General features: G+C 40.3%; 3 protein-coding genes across 8 annotated transcripts in view; 1 reads left to right on the plus strand and 2 right to left on the minus strand.

Annotated features, from left to right (window-relative positions):
* The window catches only part of LOC120956499 (protein obstructor-E), a 216,559-nt gene that overhangs the window by 141,513 nt on the left and 57,097 nt on the right, over nt 1-17,949 (minus strand). The window lies entirely within an intron of this gene.
* The window catches only part of LOC120956508 (uncharacterized), a 208,100-nt gene that overhangs the window by 84,414 nt on the left and 105,737 nt on the right, over nt 1-17,949 (minus strand). The window lies entirely within an intron of this gene.
* Nucleotides 1-17,949, plus strand: part of LOC120956509 (uncharacterized) — a 37,144-nt gene that overhangs the window by 2,104 nt on the left and 17,091 nt on the right. For all 3 annotated transcript variants that reach the window (XM_049608116.1, XM_049608117.1, XM_049608118.1), the window contains exons 3-9: nt 6,884-7,206; nt 7,627-7,799; nt 7,936-7,998; nt 9,210-9,350; nt 9,588-9,717; nt 14,806-14,939; nt 17,695-17,839. In XM_049608116.1, the coding sequence (XP_049464073.1) occupies nt 6,884-7,206; nt 7,627-7,799; nt 7,936-7,998; nt 9,210-9,350; nt 9,588-9,717; nt 14,806-14,939; nt 17,695-17,839 (1,109 nt within the window). The remainder of the gene's footprint in view (nt 1-6,883; nt 7,207-7,626; nt 7,800-7,935; nt 7,999-9,209; nt 9,351-9,587; nt 9,718-14,805; nt 14,940-17,694; nt 17,840-17,949) is intronic.

Genomic DNA, 17,949 nt, shown 5'->3' on the forward strand with positions numbered 1-17,949 from the left:
GAGCCAAACAAGAAGCAGAAGAAGAAGAAGAAAAAAAAGGATCATACAAACAGTGTTCAGGTTCTCCAAGTTGATAAATTTTGTAATCACTTGACGTTTGCCTAAAGCACTTGAATTGTGATTAAATGTATAAAGCTTATATTATTTATCGTGGAGACATAATAGTTTTGTTGTATTCACCATATACGTAGAGTGAACACCACTAAAAAATATTCTTAAATCATGTCAATGGTTTGCATTACACCAAAGATTTCATAAAATTACATTATACAAGAGCGACTCAAGGGCACTTTCAACCCGGTTTACCAGCAGAAAACCACCAAGCATTGAACTAGAAAAAATGTTTACAAATCAATACTGTTGGTTTGCAACATGTATAAACTATTACGTCAGAAATTAGTGACTGAAAATGTTTCAATAAACGAAGGAAAACCAAAGGAATCTTTTATATGGTTCATAAAAAGCCCAGCCTTTTGATTTACGCACATATAGCCAATAAGCAGCTAAATCAACACGTGCTGTAACGGTAATGACACATTACCGCATGAGCTGAGCATGAGCTTATTGACTCTTACGATCTCCCTAGTACGCGTGCGAGCGTAGCTCGGGTACGCCAATTAGAATTGATGATGCCCAGCAAATCACCAGCAACATTTTATTAAACACATCAACCAAAAAGTGGAATTGGTCGAAGAATATTGGCGAAGAATATAAGAAATTTGCAGATGCTTTGAGCCTATTGGCCTTATTTGATTCTTTTTATCAGATACTGAAATCTAATTTATGTACCTCAAATTCTTCTTCTTGCAGTTACCTTATATCCGGTAATCTTGGTAATCTTGGTAAACTTGATATCACTAGTTAAAATGGCCCGGTTACAGGGCTACGCAACGTTCATCGGAGGGCATATAAGAATTACACTTCAATTAACCATTTTGTTTTTGGATCCTTTGTGAAAGATTTTTTTCTGTGTGCTTATATTATTTATATAGCCGGTCTCGTAGTACAGTCGTCCACTCGTACGACTTAACAACATGCCCGTCATGGGTTCAATCCCCAAATAGACCGCGCCGCCATACGTAGGACTGACTATCCTGCTATGGGGGGGAATCAATTAGTCACTGAAAGCCAAGCCCACAAGTGGGTACAGGCAGCCCTTGACCGACATCGGTTGTTGAGCCAAAGAAGAAGAAGAAGATATTATTTATAACATATATTGCAGTATATTGATTTATGATTTCTTAATTTTCTTTTACTTAATATTTTATTAACTAAATTGTGGATCGTGTACCCCTTGAAATACATAATTTATGTATCAAAATTCACATTGTTTGCGATGAATTTACGTAACCTTTCGGATCAGATGTTCCAGGTAATATAAAGTCCCGTGGTATCTGGGCATATGCCTTACCTAACCCCGGGAATGTCTCATGCCGTATGTCGTATGACTCTCGCCGATGCAGAGCAGAAATTCTACGAACTCTTTCCGTTCGTCACCAAGGCCTGGGCTGTCTGCACACGCATGTTTTCCCGCAAATGCAATACCTTAAATTTGCCCCAAATCATGCTCCGCCGAATACACTGCTTCAGACCTTTACTGTACACGGATATTATAGGAACTGTGAGCGTCCCGGATGAGCGATAGCTTGAATGTAGAGTGTAGCGTGCTTTCCATGGTCAGCAGCAGAGTAGCAGAGAGCATCCACTCGAAGCCACTGCGATTGTAATTTTCGATTAAATGCAAGAATAGTTTCGAGCATAAACGGATTTCCGATGCCACCAGGTCAATCAAGGAAAAACCTGTCCATTGTGTGTCTCCTCTGGATTGTTCTGTCAAATCGTAGCTGTCCACTGCTGCGGTAATTTCATCGCACCCCGTTCATTGTTCGTTGTTTAATTGGTTCACGTTTACTAATATGTTGTACAACTCATCGATAGCATAAGAGTATTCCGCATCCACCAGGGAAAATATTTCGGCTGCGGATAAGGCGCATTGTAGAAAGTCTGGCAGTATCCGCACAAAGTCGTCTAAATGCAGCATGGTCGGAAATATCGTTAGCGCCTTCCGCGGCGTCATTTCTCACAGATACTAATCAATGATTCCCAGCGCTTTGAGGTTCTCGAAAGCTCGCAGTATCTGATTCTGTTCGGAGTCTTCGACGGTGTACTGATCTTGATTTTGCGAGTGTTAATCTTCACAAAAGTGGTTCACGTTTCACGATCACAATAAGAGAGAATAATGCGACATTTTCATCACCAATATGAGGGCAAACAGGTGACGCAGATGATTGAACATTTGAAATGAGATTGCTGCCTGTAGAGTCCTGGATATTTTGGTGTCGTCCTGCAGCAATCCAGACATCAACAGTTCACTACGCGGCCAATAACGATCAGCCAATCAGTCTGGCGGTGGCCCGCGATCCACTGGTTACCCGTACCAACATACCACGGAAGCTGCTGCAATTAATTTTAAGCTTAACTGTACTTTTTGAATCTTTATGCTGTTTAGATCACTTCATAAATATTACACAATTTCACATACGTGAGGGCGATATTCGTCTGTTCGTTTGACGAAAACATCCTTGTCGTCTTTCGTGCAACGCCTACATCGATGAATCGCTATATCGGTGTAAAGTGTGCAAGAAAACCAACACGGTACAAAAATCATCCAAGCTATCCGCACCTACCATCAACTCACTAACCAACTTCGTCTCACTATAGGAGTGAAAAAGTAACGCTCTATAGTGAGAGATTGAAAATGAGAACCTTTTTGTAAAATTTGTTATAGGAAATATGTAATGAATTTATTTGAAATTAATATCTAGTTTACATGTACAACTGGAAGGAGTTGTTTATAAGGGCTAGTGATACGGCCACCAATCTAAAAGTTTTCGCTGGCAAACGATATCTGGGGAGAAGATGTCCAAGAATATAAAAAGAAACTTAATTTATTTCTAGTTTTTAATGCAATATAAAATATTTCAACTATGGATTTATGGAGCAATAAAAAAATTGTGACGTTTTGAAATTGCATTTCGGTTTTATGCAAAATTTGATCAATGTTTAGACAGTAGCATCCAATTTTTCATTAGCAAAAGAAAACTCAGTTATCTCTGATTGCTTGCCGTCGGTATCATTTTTTTCCACCACGATGATCGGTCCAAGATCCAAGATTTCTTATCAACTGAAATAGGGGAAAAAGACCGTTTTCAAAGAATGTGCTTTATATTTTAGCCGAATTCCATTCACCTTCAGGCCTGTTGTTTTTTGTTGTTGTTTTTGTACGCTTTGTGCCGCGCGCTGCATGCATCGTTTTGTTCCCGCAAAATCAACGGAGAAAGTGCAACCATACATTTCAAAGCACCGAGACAGAAGAAATCGGCATCAAAAAGCCTGCCCCATCTGCTCGAAGAAGAGTGATTACTTCCTGATGGGAAGCTTCCGGGCATAAAGCAGGCCGCTCGTAGAAAGAGGCAAATGAACTTACTTTTTACTGCAGCTGGAAAAACAGAAAAGGAACTCCAAACTGATAGAGACCCCGTACATGTACTGTATAGATTTCACCGAGTCGAATAGAAATGAAGCCGAAATCGCGTGGTAGCCGAATGCTGGCAGCGAGAATAAAAGGGCATCAAACCCGTGATGCACCTGGTACCGCCGACCGGGCCGGAAGCTTGATTGTGTTTGGCTTTGGCCGTTTGGTAGAGCGGAAAAATAAAATTCCTTTCCGTCATCAATCGGCCCTCCAGGAGGCGACCACTCTCCTACCCCGGAACAACGAAATCGGCGGAGATTTCGTAGCTAAATATCGTTCACCTGGTGTACTAGCGTCCTTTTGCTTTCTCTTCACCACTGCTTGAATTCTATTTCCGCGATGCAAGTTGCTCTATATTCCACTTCCATTTTGTTCTTCGGGCTGTTTCCTTACGCTTCCATAAGCCAGAACACGGCGAAAGCGACGACGTTTTCATCTACTTCTGTGTCGTTTATTTTTCGGCCATTCGATTCGATGCCCTTCATTTGATTCTACGGCGAGCTTTTAGCCCCAATATCTAGAGGAAATAAAAGTGAACACCGGGGACCGAACCAAGGAGTGAGAAAGCGCAAAAAAGCACGCACAGAAGTAGAAAATCATCTCCCAAGTACTATTACATTCGCCAGAAGGAATAGAAATACAAAAAAAAAATGAAACACCATAAAAAGGAATAGCGGGCCACGAGGATGCTTCGTGCTTCGCAAAGCGGAAACATTCCTTCCCCCATCCTCTACCTGCAGCACCACACTACCGAGGGCGAGCAGTAGGTTGGGTAAATATTTGCAGATGAGTTTTGCTCCACTTTTGCACCGGTTTTGAATGGGGAGCTGCTGACGGCGAACGAAGAAAACAAATCGCTCATCCGCCAGCGGCTCTTCACTCGGATCCGCGACGCAAGTGGTGAATGCGAATGAACCTCCGTCACTGAGAGTGCAGCGAAGGACGAAATGATATTGTTAATGGATGCGACCGGGGTAGAAATGGGAGATTCGATAGTAAACTGCACTTTGATTCAGTTCCACACAGTGGCAAAGGGAGATTGAAAACTTGTCTAATGGTGAGCGTAGTTACGAAAAAAAGAAGATCAAATACATTAGAACAAAATGTAGCAAACAAAATAGTTCATTTTTCTTTTTGTTAAAATAGCGTTAGACTGAGGACACTATTGTGAATTGTATATAATTATTTTCCGTGTTGTTAGTAGAAGAAACAAGAAACTTGACCTTTTTACCTGAAACTTCGATCTCGATGTTTTGGCTAAGTAAATAAGGAAGGGAAGCAATATAAGGAAAATTCAAACCACGCTTTTAATCCTAACAGCAGAATTTTGTGGTATTATTTTGGCTGTTTTTTCAAATATTGCGATTTTTGTTTAAATTTTGTAGCACCTGGTTACGCTTTGTTTTACGAAGCTTAATGTAGAATTCCTTAAATATGAATCCATTATGGCTGAAGAATTTTCCAAGTAACATTGAGGGAAGGGAACAAGTCATGAATATGGTAAGAGGATGTACTTTCATCTCCTTTATACGCCAGTCGAGGGACGAATGAAGCATTACAACTCAGCATATTTAAGCAAAGTACCCTTATTGTTTAAATCAGGTATCCTCAAACTATGGCCCGAGATGATTTTGTTAGAATACAGGCTATCCCAGAGATACGCTGTAAAAGCGGAATTTCCACCATTTTCGCGCAGGTCGAATTTCAAGGATTTCAACCAAAATGTAGCTAATTTTCATGTAATTTTCCCCAATGTGGTAAATTTATGCCATTTTATCAATTATTCGACATGATTCTGCCTAAATATTACCTTAATGTAGTGCATTTTTGAATGATTTTTACAATTCAATCAAAACGGAATTTATTTTGCATTTGACAATTGATGCGTGAAATCAGTACAATTTGGTCTAAAGACAACTTCAGTCAACTTTAAGACTATTTTAAGAGGTACTGCGTATCTCGGGAACGACCTGTAGTCGATTGTATTGTCTGTAGACTATTTCGTTCATAATTTTAAGTTTTTAAATAAAATAATGTATGAAAATATATAAAGTATTTCCAAGCACTACGGCCTTTTTGGACCGTTCCTTCTGAAAAAGTTCTAAATATTTTCTGATTTAAACGAGATTTACACGGTCAAGCTAAAGGTAACGTAAAAATGGCCATTATACAAGTTATTTACTAAACTGTGTGGGCAGAAAAATTATTGTGTGGAGTGATATTTCATTGAACTTTTAGAAATTTTACAACGTAATACATACTGTCAGCACTAAAAAATACGCTACTGTCAAAGTCATAGTCAAAGTGTCTTAAGATACTAATTTGAAAGTAACTCAAACAAGAAATCATTGAAATTATTTTCATGATCTCCTGTGGTAGTGTCTAAAACATGTTTCAGTACTTCAGACATGCTTAGACATTCAGCTACAAATCACCATTTCTTCAGAGGCTGGTGTCATAGTAGAAGCAGCTGCTATTATAGGACAGTAGTAATTGACATCATTGGGATCATCATGAGCTTGAAAGTATTCAAAAAGTATCCAATTCAAGAATAGAATGTTTGACATAAACAGTTTGAATTATGCGTTTTATCACTCATCATCACCGTTTGAACGAATTGATGCACATGTACATTGACCATGAATTTGACGGCTATACCGCGCAACCGGCTATCCGTTTAGGTGGTTAGCTAATCTTGCACAAAGAATAGCTTGTGGTAATTAAGATTTTTTAAAATCATTCAGTGTTCATACTATAATAATATGTTGAACAATTACAATAGATTATTTATAAATGAAAATGGTTCAATTGAGGTTGCAGATTGTGTTAAACGAGTGATTTTGTTGTGATTTGTGAACTTAAGCATAATTATATAATGATTCACACGTTTAAAGTAGTGTTGTTGGGTGATTTGTGAATATTTAAATTCAGAGACTCAATAAGTAAAAGAATACTAATCTGAACGGATTCCGTTCGGGAATCGATTGGGATTTGTTTGCTATTCTATCACAATTTGATCAGAATTTGCATGAGTTTCGATTGGGAATCGTTAGAGATTTAAATATTATTCTAACAAGATTAGGTTGTGTATTTTCATCGCGATAAATTGTTGCACCCTTTCAACATTTTGCAAATGTTACAATTAATATATTTCTATTTTAGAGGCAAAGGCAATATTCAGTTATAACAAAACAAAAGACAACAATCAGAATTTGTCTATTTTTTTGCAAGTTTATTAGACTTATTTATTACTATCATTGTTATTGGTTATTATTTTTACTATGCTCATTTTCACACAAAAAGTGAAGTTTGGACTCGAACACTAACTGATATTTTCCTCCCTTACAGGCATAAACTATGTACCTAATAATGAACAGTTACCGCCACCGGAATCGACCCCCCAACAACACTCAACAACACCGGCACGTAATCTTAATATAAATCTGCCAGAAAACGTGACCCAAGGTCCGCGAGGGCCACGGACACCCACCACAGCCCACAATGCAGCCGGGAATGCAGTGTTGCGGCTCGAGGTTGAGCTGCGTGACAAACACGCAGTCCAAGGACGTCGCACGGCAAACAAAGCGAAACCGCCCAAACCACCGGGGTACGGAGCGAACGCGATAAAAGGACCACCGCCCAGCGTTGCCGGTTCGGCACCGCTTGAAAAGGTAAGGTTGCCTCCATTTTCCATTCCCCCTACCTTTCCGAAACTGGTGTGTGACGCGTGGCCAACCAAGCGTCGACCGCAAAGTTGAGGATGTGACGGTGATAAAAAGCTACACCCCACCCGCCACTGTCCATCATTAACGGTTCTGGAACGGTGCATCCGTGGACATGCGGATGGACGATATAAATCTTTTCCCTTTGGCGAGTGTACTCTCCTTTGGGTGCTGCGCTTGGGCCGTTGTTCGTTGTGGCAATGTTGTCGTAGGCGAAAAAGTTCATCCAGTTGTTTGGATTGCACGACGGCGGTTATGTTTTTAGTGGAGCTTATTGGGGCTTGCGTTTTGCGGAGTGCCAGCTGCAGCAGCAAGTATTCGATAAAACAAACTTTACAAGGCTTACGATCAAAATTTCGATTTGTGTAGGTTCTGGACGAGTTGCTTAAGAAGCTTGAGATTGAACGGGTCATTTGGCACCCGGACAAAGAGGGGCAGTACTACCAGGTCGTCTTCCCCCTAGCGGCCGGTGATCCTTGCGAAACGACGCTCCACTGTCTGACGGAGCTTGGAATCGGCGTGAAGTACAATTCCAGCGTCAGGTAAGTTGGAATAACATTGCATCATATACATTGTAGCAATATTATAACTTGTCCAGATAGAAAATATTATTTTTTCTAGCTTCTAAAGCAAATTCTGATTTTAATCATGCTTTATCTCCATTTCCATTTCCTTCAGCGTGCTACCGTGCAGCGTCAGCTACGACGGCTCGAATGACACCAGTAACGAAGATGAATATGGGTAACGTTTTCTATTCCCCAGGTTTCCCCCAGTAGGCGTCATAGTTTTCCCTCACAACCAGGCAAATTACCGTATGTGCACAAAAACACACACTAACACACACACACACACACACACACATACACACTGATACATTTGCTTTTTGGAAACTATCCAGCGTCGCTCACTATTATTTAAATGAAGAGCAGTGACTTGTCTGCGGAAGGAAATTCCGTCCTGCGTACATCGTCCTTGTCTCTTGGCAAACGCTTTGTCTCCCTCAAAGGACGTCTTTGTACCGTCTGTTTTTATTCTGTTACAGTGCTGCCAACTGCTGCGAAAGCTTTGTTGCATTGGCTAGAAGGGTGTGTGCGTGTTTTTTTCTCTCTATTTTTTGTCTGCTACTTAGTTCTTTCTTCCCTACTGTGCGTTCACCTTCTTCCAGCGTCCAGCGACGACATCGTTATTGTCGTTGTGCATTTGCATAATTTGATTAGGTTCACGTACGCTGTGCAGCATGCAACATTGCAACGTGCATGTGCAGGAAGTAATATGATCTTGGAAAAAAAAACGAGAAGCAAAACTTAACTCAAGAAGAAGGGGAACAAAGTGAAACAAAAGGTGCATGAAAGCACTGAATTCAATATTCTTTTCACTGCAGCTATAAAAGGCTGGTGAAACAACAGAGAAAAGGTTACACCCATCGAACGGGTTGTAACCGAGCGTTACATCTTTAGGTGATAGTTTCTTCTTCTTCTTCTTCCTTCACCGTGCCGTTACGTTCACTCGGTGAATATTAATTCCCTTATTTATTCGCTCGGAGTGAATGATTTTTCATCCACCGTAGTTAATCCCTTTCGGTGAAGACAGGGTGGCGGCCCCTGCAGTAACCGGGGTTGACTGGCAAGTGAGTTGACTTTTAATTAAACTTTGCTCTCCCTCCCCGGAGCTTTCTAACCGATTTTGACGTTGCAAAACGTGCGCAAACGGGCGAGATGGATTAAATGTCCCGTCATTGGACGATAATTAAATGTCCTTTAAGATTCTGTTGCGGAAGTCTGATCCAAGGGAAAAACGCTTTAGATGTGACGCTTAATTAAACGTTTAAACATGGGTGAGTGTGTGGGTGTGTGGGTGTGAGAGAGAGAGAGAGAGAGAATGGGGGGAAGGCAGGAGGAATGTATGTGTCTTCAATCCCTTTATTTCCCATTTCTCCCGTGCTACTGTGGCAGCGATGAGTGTGAGGAAAACTCCAAATGGAACAACTTCGTTGACTCGATCCGCTCGAAGCTCACCGTGAAGCAGGTCGTCGATGGTGTGCGAGCCGGCGGCTCTCTATCGTTCGACTATTTGCTGCTCATCGTTACGGCTGAGTAAGTATACACCCCTAGCTGCTTGGTTCAGAGTATCTAGAACGGTTTCACCTCATCATCATCTAGCATATATAAAGAACAAAAAAAAAAGATAAGCACTTCCTCCACCAGACGAAGCGCGAGCAAATTTTTCTAAACGAAACACTTTGCATCACTTCATCAGGTCATTTCAGCAGTTGCTGGTTTATTCTTTTTTTTCGTATTTTGATTTTTCTCCTCTTTCCCTTTCCTCTATAGTTCGCTGGCCGCCCTCGGGCTGGTGGAAAATAATGCACCAAACATTGTGGCCGCGATGCTGGTCTCACCACTGATGGGGCCGGTCATGTCGATTACCTTCGGAACGATCATAGCGGACCGCGAGCTTGTGGTAAGTGGAGTGGTTGCCTGTCTAGGGGGATGGTTTTTGTGCTTCAAAACGCGATCGTGTGCTTCGCTTTGGCGCTCCCATCTCTATGCATAGCTCTGCTGCACGAGGAGATATTTCGATTTTTGAATAGCTTTAGAGTGTACACGGATATGCTTTTAGGTATGTGTTGATGGAACACGTAACGTTTCGCGATGGTTAAGCAAAAGGTAGGATGGAATAGAAATGTTTGGATAGAAACCCCCATAAAAAAGTGCTTGCTTGTAGTAGAAATAGTAAGTTTTTTGTTAACAAAGTTGTAATAGTTTTTGCCGATGGAATACTGCTGACCAACTATAAAAACACTTTCCCATAATGTTATAGGAAAAAAAAAATAATATGAAAACTCTTTCACAGTGTGGTTAGCAACATCATAAGAGTTAGTTTTTAGTAGAAACAAACATGTAAAGCACCATCCAGTAAACTTGTTTAAAAAGTCCAATAAATTTATCCAATGCTTAGCATTTTGAATATTACTCATTTCCAAAAACCTGCGCCCTACAGAGGACAGAGAAGGAGCGAGGAAGAAAAAAAAATAACAACTTTCTGATGCAAAAAGGCAATGAAAACTCACAGATTTTCCATCGCCCACTGGAGCGGAATTCGCGCAACATAAAGTCAGGGCAAAAGTTCACTTTCATAAAGCCGACTTTTTGGTTACAAATAAAAAAAACCTCGCTTCACACACACACGGAACTTCTCCAGCCCACCAAAAAGCAGATGGTGAACTGAGGGTATGGAACTAAAAAAAAACACACGAGCAAAACAAAAATGCTGCGGTTCTCAGGTGTGCTCAGTCGATGAAAATTTAAATTAAAACATTTTCATTCAAAGCGATGCGGTCGATGGGGAAGTGATGGGGGAGGGAGCCGAAATGCAGGAAAGTTTCTCCTACCGGAGCCCGCAACGGTGTAAGGTTGAAAAGCAAAGTGGCAGAAAGGGAGTAGTTTAAAAATTAATTGCCTCGCGTTTTGAGAGTGTGAAAGTAGTCGTTGGTTTTGGAAGGGTAAGAGAGGACAAGCTTTGTGTTTTGCACACATCTGAGCGATTTTTTCCCTTCAACTCCATCCGCGTCCGATGGGATAATCAGTTGTGAATGTTGTGAAGTAGGGAAGGAATTTAATGCTGCTGGGAAGAATAATGCTCTCGTAGTTGTACGAAACATTTGAAGGAGTGTGAAATATTAGCGAGTGAGCAAGTAAGAGTTAATTTTCAACACCTTAAATAATTGCACGATTGTGTGGTGGATTTTTTTTTGTATTCCGTTTATGTTGAAAAGCTTTTTGAAGTAAACACCAACACCATGATGTGCCACCTCATTTCGCTAATTCCACGGAACAAGCTTTCCATTGAAGCATGTACACTATTATGATAGGATTGTAGCGGTTAGGTTATCATAGATAATCATTACATTACAAAACAAATGAAACAATGGAACTTGAATGAGAGATAACTGAACGAATCATAATAAAATGATGGTTCAGATTCTGTAAAGCAGCTTTACATACAAATAGTTATTTTATTTCACATTGTTTAAAATGTAGATTTGATACGGATTGAATAGAATCTATTAAAGTCCAATTTATGTTGCTTTCATGATTAAAGATTAAACTCTTGTTCAAACTGGCCTATACATGCTTATTATTTTTCTGTTACTGGAAATGTACTATTAATAGCGATGAAATTAGTTTTTTTATATAATTGCAGTATCAGATATAACACTAAAAAGCTAATAAAAAGTCAAAACATTCAGGCACTTATTCACCGCAGGCTGCAAGTCTATCAGCATAAATTTTAACAAACCTGTATTAACAAACATATACAACACGTCGCTGAGTTCCGGTATTTTCCCACGCTTATGGAAGTTCTCGTGGATGGTACACTGGTGGACATAAAAATAGGAACTTTTTTCTGTGACCGAAAGACATAGTTCTTGTCAGAAATATTTGGTAGCCCTGAAAAGGACTGTTTAAGTGGTTGTTGGGAGGAGGTGTTGCGGTGTTCCACTGAGCGAAAACACATTCTAACGGTCAATCTGGTGACCGTTATTCGCTATCACTTCCTGACAGCGTTTGGCCATATCGCCGATGAGATTACGGCATTCGCTTCTGTCTATGCGTTCCCACATAAACTTGCAGCGTGTCCATAGATCATCGGCTGAACGTGCAGGCTCAACGCAGGCCACGGTAGAACTTGCACATCCTGGTTTGCCAAATAACATTTAACTGTTCGCGATGTGTGCTTAGAGTCGTTATCATGCTGAAAGATGTAATGCTCTTCGTCTCCGAATTGTTGTCGGGCGTATGGCAACATCTTACGACTAAGTATTTTTCTATACCCTTCCGAGTTCAGTGTCCCGTTGATACAGAACAAAGGACCCGTGCCGTGCCAGGAGAAGCAACCCCACACCATTACGTGGCCGCCTCCGTGACTAAGGGTTTTTATCGTATTTTTCGGATGATACGCCTGATTAGGAAAGCGCCAGACGTATTTAATGCCGTCCGAACCATCCAGATTGATTCTGGACTCATCCGAAAAAATGATTTTGCTCCACCAAAAGATGGATGCAGCTAAATGTTCTTCGGCAAACCGAATGCGCGCTTCCACGTGGTGCGGCTGCAGCTTACGAACCTTCCTCGGTCTCCGGGCACAGAACCCAGCGGCGTGTAAACGGCGAGACACCGTTTTCGCCGAAACTTGCAAACCAAGCTCCTGCTTGATACGAGTGCAAGTTTTGAAAGGATCCGCCCTGATCATCTCAACAATCCGCGCGTCAACGTCGGCCGTTGTTTTTCGCGGACGACCTGTCGATTTACCCGTAGCCTCGCTACGAATGGCGTTGTCCACAAACGTCCGCGAACGGCCGAACGCCTTGCAGATTGTCTTGATTGGCACGTTCTCACGATACAGCCCCTGAATGTGTTTTCGCTCCTCTGGTGTGCAGTGCTTTCCGCGACCCATGATGATTTTGTGGAATTTTTAAATAGCAACCTTTCACCTTGACCACTGATGGAAGAATGAAGCACAACACGGTTTGGCTCTCCTTTTATACTGCCGCAAAACGCTGCCGGCACTCAAAACTCAGATAAGTAGCGCACCAAAAATGAGAGTATAAAAGGCAAAATTCGGCTATTACAAATTCAGTACGCCTCGAACTGTTGGCGATGACACACCTAGTGTATGCAAAAAAAAACACACAAATTTTTTTTTCCTATTTTAATGTCCACCAGTGTACCAATATTTTTAAAAAAGGGGATCGCTCATGTGCTTAAAGCTATCGCGGTATCACATCACTTTGTACGGTATCAAAAGCTTTTGAGCTTCTGCTTTACGGTCCTATGCTCTCCGCTACATCGAATTACATTATGGATAACACAGATTTTCACAGATCTCAAAGCTGCTTTCGACCACATCTCACACAACATTTTTATCGCCAAATTGCAGAAGTTAGGGTTTTCGGAACAAATAGTTAAGTGGTTGCATTCCTACCTCACAGAACGATCATACATCTAGAGAGGTGCTTGGCACCTCAGGGGTGCCTCAATGCAACAATTTGTGCCCACTGCTCTTCATTGTTTATACAAACGATGTGGGGCAATTGCTAGCGGAACACTATCGATAATATATCCGTTGAACGCACCGATACATTCCGCGATCTTGGGATCATTCTCGACACGCGTTTAATATTTAATCATCATTTAGAGAATATAGTGTCCAGAGGGAACCAACTATTGGGTTGAATTATGAATTCATATCCGTCCCTCGTTATAGTACTCGTTTTGGCCAGTCTGATCCTATGTCAGCCATGTGTCGAACTTTCGTCAATAACTATGATTTATTTGATTTCAACACATCACAGAATGTTTTTACAGATAGGACACAACTTGAGTAATAATCATATTTTCAGTATACATTTTCTATTCTTGTGCACCAGTTCTCCCCTATCGATGTATGTACCTTACATAGCCTACAAGCACTAATTTAAGTAGATTCATGTAGGAATAGGAACATATTAAACATAAGTTAAAAGGTGCAAGATGACTGAAAGATGTATAAAGATCGATACAAACGTAAAATGGATTCTTTTCCTAAAGTAAAATGGATGTTTTATATATTTTTGTTAAAATTTTGGAATGGCACATTGGATTACACGCACCAGCTCATGTGTCATTCAATTAGAATATCTTGAGTAAAACGTTGCTTATGAATTTATCCAATCGTTTAAAAAACTGCCGTTTAATCATATTTCATATTCATATTCTATTATATTTTAGCATGTATTTTAGCAGCAGCTAATCATAGTACAACGAGATATACATAATCATCACACCAATAACTATGAAGGGGGAACATATGGCCACAATTATTTGTTAATGATAATGTGTTATGCGACTGAATATGGAAAAAAAAATTCTTATCGTCTTATTGACCAATCGCATCTTAAAAGTGACATCATAAAAAATTTGCCAAACTTATTTTCATTGTCAGTAAAGTCTACAATAAAAGTTTAAAACACCTCATCATAAAATTCGACCTCATGTACCTCATGTATTCCAATACATCGATAAAAATAACGACTTATACGACTTATAAATTCCCATTGCACATCCAAAAAAGTGTACCAAAAGGGCGACAGCAAATGGCACGAGAGTCGTGTTGCGATTTGGGTAAATTGAATGTCAAAAAAGCAAACAACACATTCATCACCCATTCCCGCACATCAAGAGCACTTCCGAAGGCTCCCCGAGTACCAGGTTCGACCAGTGATTAATTCCGTGTTTTTGCTTACGCTCCCACCCATTCTGCAGCATTCTCTCGCACGCTATTCGGTACTTTATACTCCTATACGAGTGCTATACGAGGGCTCGATCCTGCCCGGTTCGTACAAATTCCAGTAAAATATTTACATAACCGAACGTTGCACTGTACTGCCTGGTGCGCCCTTTGCTAATTGCTACCCAGAACGTGTCCACGGACCATTGGTGTTTCAATTTAAATGTTATCTTCTTTCCATTTCTTTCCCGGGGCCCTTCCGTTACATCACGGGCGCAGAAAGTTGGCTTCACAGCGCTCGCCCTCGGCATGTTCATCTCGATCCTGTTCGGATTCATTTTCGGGCTGATACTCGGTACGACGGAGATGCCGTGGGGGTTTGGCGATTTCCCAACGGAGGAAATGAAGGGCCGGTAAGTGAAGGTGTATTTTTGTGTATGAACGTTTGTTTCTCTTTTCGGCTTGCCTTCAACATTTGCACAATTGTGCGCTATCCGCGTATCACGTGTCGCGTTTGTCTGGAATCATGCATCAGCGTAATATGGGCAGCACAGCACAGATACGGGGAGAGCAGGCACAATGATAATGAATTACAAATTCATCGTTACTACGCTCCAGAACACACTCACCCAACATCCCTACGCCCGTAGCAAAGTTACTAACGATTAAGAGGAAACAAAAATGGCACGGCATAAATGTAATGAATGAAAGCAAGCGAAATGGTTGCTAAATATTCGAAAACAAGCAAACAGCACAAATCACAGAAATCATTTCACCGCTACTATCCGGTGGGTATTTTGAGATGAATTAATTAAAGCAAAATATAGCGCTCATGCATACACACAGACACACTTACACACAAAAAAGGAGCATTTATGGTATTTTTAACATTTTTTTGCCAATATTCAAACCGGTACCCTAACGGCAACCCGGTTACCGGAAACCAAAACCCATCGGAAATGAGCTAGAGGAAAACAAGGAAGAGCGAACAGAAATGTGTGTATGTGTGTGTGTGTTACATTGTGCGAACACACCTAAATAGAAATATTCAAATCACAGCGCTTTCCCACCTGTGCCAAAGCCCTCTTCATCCGTTGGGGAATAGATCCTCCCGGCATCTCCCCTACCACGTAATGTTTTGATGGTTTTTCTTTCCTTTCCAAAATCCCACTTCACAGAGTTTCTGCGCATTGGTTTGGTGGGTTTTGTTTCGGTTAAAAAATGGAAAATAAATACACACACACACCGAGTACGCTCTGATGATGTCGACGGGTTGCCTTTGGTGGGTTTCGCTTAAAATGTGGCGATGAAATATCCTGTTTTTTCTGGGCTGAGCGTTTTAGCCGTTCATCGATTGAGGTTGTGTGCAGTTCGGTAGCAACGAGGTGGTAAATTAAATTAGAAACATGCGTGATTTCGATTGGATTAGAGCGTGTGAGTTTTTTTGTGTGTGTGTTGTTACGGCAAACTTTAATTGTAATTATTGTGCAACGATTAACACATTGATTGCGTGTGGTTTTAGTTAATTGATAATGTTGTTGTGGTTGAGATGTAACCCAGCAATTAGAGGGCAAACGACGTGATGTGGAAGCGATTAAATGGAACGATTTATTTCTGATTAAATAGTTTGATGTTTTGTATAAAGCAGATGAGATTGTTTTTTGCATGCAATATAAGTGAACTAAAACAATTTTGAAACGATTCGTGGAGAATTTTTTAAATAATCAATTCACTTGGGCTGTTGTATCAAGATTATATTTCACTTAAAAACCTTACAAAAATAAAAAATAGTGTTAGCTTTAAAAAAAAGTTATTGTTGTTGTTATGTTATAAAAAATTATCTTAGTATGAAATACAGGTATTCCCCGATATACGCCATAATCAATGTACGCAATTTCGCTATACGCTATTTTCTACATTTGACAGATTGTACTAATCTGACAATCTGACACAAATGTAAAATAAATTTCCTTTTGGTCGAGTTTTAAAAAACATTTTTAAAGGTCTAAAATTGTCATCTTCAGTTTTATTGAGATCAAATAACTAATTTAGTGGCTAAAACCTTCCTACCACCTACCAAGCAAAATCATACGAACATTAGCTATAATTTGACTGAAAACCTCGAAATTCGACTTACGCTATTATTCGAGATTCGCTATTGCTATAGTCTTTGGTAACCAAATATTGCGGCCCTTCACGATTCTAGTTAATTTTTTGTATGGAGTTTGACTGTTGGAGGCTGAAATCATGTAAACACTCCATACAAAACTACACACAAAACTAGCCTGCAAATCTCAGTCTAGATTGTTCTAGCCTCAAAGCTAGAATTAGATTCGAGTACCTGCTCGAAAAATGACAAAACAAGGTGGTGTTTACATTTATCCCAAGGTGCTTTAAAGAGATCTGGTGATGGAATCCAGGATCAAAGTGTATGTAGTTCAGGTGGTATTTTTATAACCAAATTTGAATATCACTTTTTGACAGGATGGGTGAACATTTTTGTTCTAACAAGCTTTCTGGAGGCTTGACGAATTCACAAAACACTCTAAAAATCTTCATTCAGAAGCAGAAGCGATAAAAATTAGGCTTCTAAATTCATACATCTTGGGATAAGCCCACCTGTATGTTGTACGCACTTAGATAGCTGCTTGAAAACTGCTATACAATGCAAACAGCTGACAGGCTGAAATTTCAGCCTACCAACTTAAAACAGAAAGGACCCCATTACCAACATTCTCAATGTGATGCTAGTTAAAATTTATTAATAGAATAAAATCACAAATTAATTAAGATTAACTAACCCAAAAATTTGTTTGTATCGGACTAAGGTAAAAATAATAAGAGAATTCAAAAAGAGATTAAACTAAGTGTATTTTTGATTTAATCAATTATAAAAAAGATTATTTTGATATGGTTAAGAATTTTGATTGTAATATGCTAAAACGTTTCCAATGCGTTTAAACATTTGCGTTGCTGCATCGCTATTTCAAATCGGTTCCTGATTTTCGTTGGAAGTTTTCGTTCTCATTTTACTTTACATTAACTGAACTGAAATTGGTTCATTGCATTACTCCATAATCCATCGCAGTTTGCAATTATTTACAGGCAACGAGCACAATAAGAACTATTGAACCGTTTTCTTCATATTTTCCTTTCACCTCACCCCAGTGGCAACGCACGCTCCCTGTGGATGGGCATCCTTTGGGCGCTAACGTCCGGAAGCGGCGTAGCAGTGGCACTGCTCCAGGGGTCAGCCGGACCATTGATAGGTGTTGCAATTTCCGCTTCGCTGTTACCACCGGTCGTGAACTGTGTAAGTATGGACGCAATCAAACTGAACCCATTCTACCCGACTACCTAACACGTAACGGTACAGCACACTGGTCCAGAGAGTCCAGAGAGATGCAACAGTTTCAGCGCGCG

This window comes from Anopheles coluzzii, chromosome 3, assembly GCF_943734685.1.
Source record: "Anopheles coluzzii chromosome 3, AcolN3, whole genome shotgun sequence".
In the NCBI taxonomy this organism is placed as follows: domain Eukaryota; kingdom Metazoa; phylum Arthropoda; class Insecta; order Diptera; family Culicidae; genus Anopheles; species Anopheles coluzzii.